The 6,200-nt window shown below is 40.5% G+C and overlaps 1 protein-coding gene across 3 annotated transcripts in view; it reads left to right on the forward strand.

Moving 5' to 3' along the window:
• Igsf11 (immunoglobulin superfamily member 11) overlaps nt 1-4,779 on the forward strand; it is a 131,379-nt gene extending 126,600 nt beyond the window's left edge. For all 3 annotated transcript variants that reach the window (XM_076942922.1, XM_076942921.1, XM_034515646.3), the window contains exons 5-7: nt 91-213; nt 956-1,106; nt 2,482-4,779. In XM_076942922.1, the coding sequence (XP_076799037.1) occupies nt 91-213; nt 956-1,106; nt 2,482-2,914 (707 nt within the window). In that variant the 3' untranslated portion in view covers nt 2,915-4,779. The remainder of the gene's footprint in view (nt 1-90; nt 214-955; nt 1,107-2,481) is intronic.
• The last annotated feature ends 1,421 nt before the right edge of the window (nt 4,780-6,200 follow it).

Consider the following 6,200-nt stretch of genomic DNA (forward strand, 5'->3'; position numbering starts at 1 on the left):
GTGTGTGTGTGATGTCTTCTTTGTGCTGATTTCTCTATTCCCCTTCTTCATTCCCTTCTTCATGTCACTTGATTATTGTCTTTGTGACAGACCAGGTCCAGGGAACAGTCACCATCAGGAATATCAGTGTCCTCTCTTCCGGTCTGTACCAGTGTGTGGCTTCTAACGCCATCGGGACCAGCACCTGTCTCCTGGACCTCCAGGTTATCTCACGTAAGTACATAGAATTAGAAGGCCAACTCGAGGTGCAGGTGTCTAAGCTTTTTTGTTAAGTCATAGAACGCAAGGTGCTACATAATTGATTTGAGATTGCGTGAAGAGTAAACAAATTCTTTTCGTTGTTGTTGAAAATATTTTATAAACAAATCTTAACTACTTAAGTCTTCTTGATAGGCTAATCAGTGTGACAAAGTGACTTTTCAGGATAATCAGAACCGAACAAATCTTTGTGTCATTGTGCTGTGGACATGACATAAATCTGCACTCATGGTGCAGCCCCCTTAATACTCTTGTGTTTCCCCCACTAATTCCTTGTGTGAGTATTCGGTTATAAACAAGCAATGTAGAACACTCCCTTTTTTGTGGGGTTCTAGGTTATTTTGATTCTGCTTATAAAAGGGAGTCATGTGACTGGGTGTGGCCACAAAGAATCTGAGATCCCAGGCTCTCTTGGGGTGCTAAGGCAAGTTGACTTGGCACTGTCCCCTGCTAAGCTCCAACTGCTGCTCTCCTGGGACCTTGGGGGTTGGGGAGTACGGTTGACCATTTACTCCTTCAATAGTTGCCAAAAGCCTCCCGGGAATGTCAGAGGCTAATCAAACGTCCAACTTCATGCAGATGGGATACTTTAGTGGGTTTAGTACAATTTAAACAGACTTATTTGTGTGAATAGAGTTGCGTGGCATGTACCATTCATCTGACTTTTATTTAGATCTACCTTAAATATGTTTTCCAGCCCAGCCCCGGAGCGTTGGAGTAATAGCCGGAGCCGTTGGCACCGGTGCTGTTCTTATCATCATCTGCCTTGCACTAATTTCAGGGGCATTCTTTTACTGGAGAAGCAAAAATAAAGAGGAGGAAGAGGAAGAAATCCCTAATGAAATCAGGTTCGTCTGTCAATTCCCAATCTCTGAGAGTCCGGGTTCGCTTCTATTCATTTTAGAGTTAAGGGTTTTTTTTTTGTTTGTTTTTTTTTGTTTGTTTTTTTGTTTGTTTTGCCAACTTTATTTCTCTTCCTGTCACGGTAATGAAAATGTCCAAATACCATTTGCTTGTTATGTATATCACTTTTCCCTCATGGTCAGACTTCTTTTTATTTGCAAAGATCCTTCATGACTCTAAGTAGGAAGAAGAACTCCCCTGTGACTCCACATCTGCAGGGTAGATAGTGACCTGAACAGTCAGCTCATAAAACACATGTTTTATGTTGGCCATTGTAAGAGATGGGAACATGTGGAAGCAAAGGGGATTACCTCACAGACATACCAGTTTCTCTACCTACAGATGTACCCCTCCATGATTTGGTAGGAAGGGGTGTATTATATCCATTTTCAACATTATAATAATATACACTAGGCATCCTACTTTATGGGAAAATGCTTTTGGTTGATGCTTCTGGAGGAGCTAGGTTGGGGGGTCAGTGTCTGTTGATGGCTTCCTGTCAAAAACTCAAGACAGCACATAGCATCTCATAGTGAGAGACAGGGGATGTATGTAGCTGTTAGAGCTCTCTCTTCTTACGAAGCAGCTAGGATTCAGTAATGGTGCCCTACTCTGATGACCTTACCTAGTCCTAAACACCAATCAGGGCTCCTGACTCTCAGTGTCATAGTTGATTAGATTTCACCCTCAAAATACCCCTCAATGGAGATCAATTTCCAACCCTTAATCTTAATCCTTTAATGGACATTCCAAGACATAAAAACTATAGCAGGCATCTTATAAAAGAATACTAATGTGTTAAGGAAAAAAATGTCAGGATGATTTTTAAAGAAAAATAGCCCATGGGATTTGGAGGTCCAGACCATCTCAGACTTGGCCACATCATATCCTTGTTGAAATGCTTTAATGACTTGAATTGTCTCAGCACAACATACTCAGCCTCTTGGGATTTAGCCCCTTTGCTTCTCTGCTCTTCCTCGCAGCTACCTGCTCTCTCTGTTCCATCCATTAGCCTCTTATCATTATACCAAAACGGTGGTTCTTCAAGCCCTACTTGAGTCTAGACACCATGAGATAGGTAGGTAGGTAGGTAGGTAGGTAGGTAGATAGATAGATAGATAGATAGATAGAGGCAGAATCACCATGAATGACTTTTTTTAACTTCTTCACATGCTTAGTTTGCTTTCCTAGGTGTTTTATGACAATTAATTCAGTGGATTTATTTGTGAATCATCTTCTTTTAGTTAAAAGAGATGTTTAAATAGATATGTATAAATAAAATTTATAAATGATTATAAATTTATAATTGTTTCATTTCAGAGAGGATGACCTTCCACCTAAATGCTCTTCTGCCAAAGCATTCCACACAGAGATATCCTCCTCAGAAAATAACACGTTGACCTCTTCTAATACCTACAACAGTCGATACTGGAACAACAATCCAAAACCCCATAGAAACACAGAGTCGCTCAACCACTTCAGTGACTTACGCCAGTCTTTCTCTGGCAATGCTGTTATCCCATCAATCTATGCAAATGGAAACCATCTGGTCTTGGGTCCACATAAGACTCTGGTAGTTACAGCCAACAGAGGGTCATCACCCCAGGTCATGCCCAGGAACAATGGTTCAGTCAGCAGGAAGCCTTGGCCTCAACACACACATTCCTACACCGTAAGCCAAATGACCCTGGAGCGCATCGGTGCAGTACCCGTCATGGTGCCTGCTCAGAGTCGGGCAGGGTCCCTGGTATAGGATGACTGAGGATGCTGTTGTTCAGAAGAGAATAAACTAAACGGACTGCCTTCAGGCAAGGGGGAGAGTGGGATGGGTGAGTGCTGGAAAGATAAATTTTTGTTACGATTCCATTAGCAAAAAGCACAAAGAAGAAGGCTGTGATGCTCTTCTCTGGTCACTGAGTGTGTGACATGGCCTGGAGCTATTCCATCACGAAGACTCAAGAAGACTGTCTCCCCACCACAGTTGTCCTGAGATTCAGTTAAAACAAACATGCTGCATCTGGAGATGTGCCAAGCCAAGGAGGATGCTCGAAGCTGAGTAGCACTTACCACCCAAACTGTGGTCCAGCTGGACCTGTTCTTTAATTCTTGCCTAACTTAATAATTTCCGGGACCCTTAAGTGCCAGGTGGAATTTACATAATGAAATTATTAAAAAAAAAAAAAAATAGGTGTCCTTAGTGGGAAAACCAGGAGCAAGCTTGCGGTATGGTCTGGTCTGCCTCCCACTCCCTTTGATGGCACTAGTGACGTATTCCATCTGGGCTGGCTTTATTAAAGCATAGAGGCAAAGTTATTCAGAACACTGGCTAGAGATGGGAAAAAAATAAGGAAATTTCTTGTGAACACCTTACACACATATTTATTTCCCTCCTGAACCGTGAACTTTGTCTTGGGGATTTTGCTATATTGACAGATTCTTGTCTGTTACACTCTGGGATCTCTTACAGGTCCATGGCAATTACTGTTCATGATTTCCTGAAAAAAAAAATATTTTTTTAGAAGAAAACTATTTTTTTTAAATACTAGAGAGACAGTGGACTAGGAAAGCAAGAACTTAACACCTTGCCCAGTGATTGTATTCAGTGACTCAGCAGAGGGCCCACCACAGAAGGATTTTAGGGGATGGAGTAGGCAAAACCAGTTGGAGCCAGGTGGGAGGGGTCTTTGCGTTGCCAGCAGTGCCCCAAAGAAGCAAGATTGTGTGTGACAGCTTTGCTGTCACACAGGCCACTGTTAATGAGGACAGCGCCTGATGCCTTTTGTACTGAGGAAGATAATTGCCTCTTGTTCGACAAGTAGAGTCTAGTAGGTTATTACAGAAAGGGCAAGGGTTGTTTTGGTTTTGTTTCTTTCAAAAGGATATTTTTTTTTGCAAAAGAATAATGAGGGTTAGACAAATGGGGGACCTTCTTGTGTGCTCTTGGGGGTCTGCTCATCATCTGGAAATTTGGGTGCACGATTTTCCCTGAACGCATTGCATACAAGTGTAAAAAGACTCTGTCTCCCCCCTTTTCGGCTGATTACTTGGCTTGGCTGGCCTTGCAATTTACCAGATTCATTTACAGACTCTGCTCTATATCACAGTGTGTCTGTCTGGCTGTCCTTGTATTGGTGACTCTCTTGCCTTAATCACTTTGCTTTAGGGCAACTCATGGTGATTTCTTCCAAGATTTGTTTTTTAATTGTTTGTACTACTGAGCCCACAACTTTCAGAGGACATCTTTTTTTCTTCTCCTTTCTTACATTGCTTTGTCCCTTTTCTGCTATACTTCCTGCCTCCTTTCCCTGTCCGGTGGGCACAGTCATCACAGGCTGCACATATTTTTCCAAGAGGGACACTCGGGATGTCCGTCACTTGTGGCCGTTTCAATATTGATAAGAAGATGAATTTACTATAGTGTTACCTCCCCACCACCATTTGATGATTCTTGACTTTGTAAAAATTTAAATAAATGAATGTCTATACTTTTTAAGGAAAAGTGAGAATACCATGTCACAGAAAAGATAAAACTATTAGAACTGTTTAGAAAGCATTTATCTTGCATTTCTTTATTCTTTCTAATTACCTAAAATTCAATAAAAGTTTATTCATATAAAACATGCCGTTGTTAATTGTCATAGTAGTAATAGATACATGACTTTTTAATTTAATATTCCTTTGGTGTTATATGCATTGGTCTAGTATGTAAAGTTTTGTATATACACATATACACAATTATCTTAACGGGCATTTATTATTTCCAAAATGACTAAATTTTCTGTATTAGACTTTTAAATGGATTCAGCCACCAACAATAGGACTTGGTATGTATCGAGCCCTTTTGAACATCTATCTGTTTCTATGTCATTATACTGAAAGTTCCTGAAACAGGATCCAGGCTTTCTTACCATATACTGAATACTGTGTGAGCATTGCACAATAGATAAATGACTGAGGACTTCTGAGCTGAAATTGCCAAATCAAACTAGGGGCATAATTGAATAGTAACTTCCAATATATATTGAAACACATTTTTTTCTGAAATAAATATGAGACTTTGTTTTCATGTTGAGATAATAGTACATTTGCATATGTAAGAAATTATAGAGACCACAAGTTCGTTCCTTTAACTTAATTTCTCACCCAGAAGACACCTTGAGCAGCTGATTTATCACAAATGAGCATTAATAAGTTCCTTAGTCTTGCTCAGAGTTCAAAACCTGTGCTTTCACTTGTGGATATATACTAATATACTTTTAATTTGTGAGACACTGTGGTAGTTCAGGCTGGTCTTGAACTTGTGGTCTGAGTCTCAAGTGCTGGGAATACCAGCATGCCCCACTGTACCTGGCTCTAGTTATATACAGCTCTATCATGTATAGATTGATTTGACCATCAGAACAGCTGAGACACATTCATATGCTGCCCTTTCATAGTCATGACCATCTCCCTGTTCTTGGGTCCTTGTTTTTGAAAAACGGCTACACCATGTGAGATCTCCGTCATTCTGTCATATTGACGACACCATATAAATGGAATGAAGTATGCAACTGTTAAGAATTGGTGCTTTCTCAGGATCAATTACTTGAGAACCATCCATGCTGTAGCTAGCATATATGAAAAGGTGGTTTCATTGTATTGATGAGTGGCATTCTGTGATGTCATTATACCCCAGTTCACGTCATTGCTTACCTGTTCAAAGATGAGAAAGACATTTGGGTTGCTGACACTTGTCTATCTTGAATGCCTTCAGAGGTCTGTGTGCGGATTTTCATGGGAACCTAAGCTTTATCTCTGAGGAGACTGTTCATTGCAGTTTCTGGCTTGTGTGTAGTAAACACATGCTCGGTTTTGAGAAAGGAATACAGAGTAACTAAGCAGTTACACATCTCTTCTAGCAAAATGAGCAATCCAGTTTCTCTGCTTCTACTACAGGTCTAAGTATTATGGGAAGTTTTAGTGTTATCCATGCTGGCAGGTATTTAGTGATATCTCACAGTGGTTCTGTGATTTTTAACGTGTACATTCCAGTGGCTACT

Source organism: Arvicanthis niloticus, chromosome 12 (assembly GCF_011762505.2).
Source record: "Arvicanthis niloticus isolate mArvNil1 chromosome 12, mArvNil1.pat.X, whole genome shotgun sequence".
NCBI classification, from domain to species: Eukaryota; Metazoa; Chordata; class Mammalia; order Rodentia; family Muridae; genus Arvicanthis; species Arvicanthis niloticus.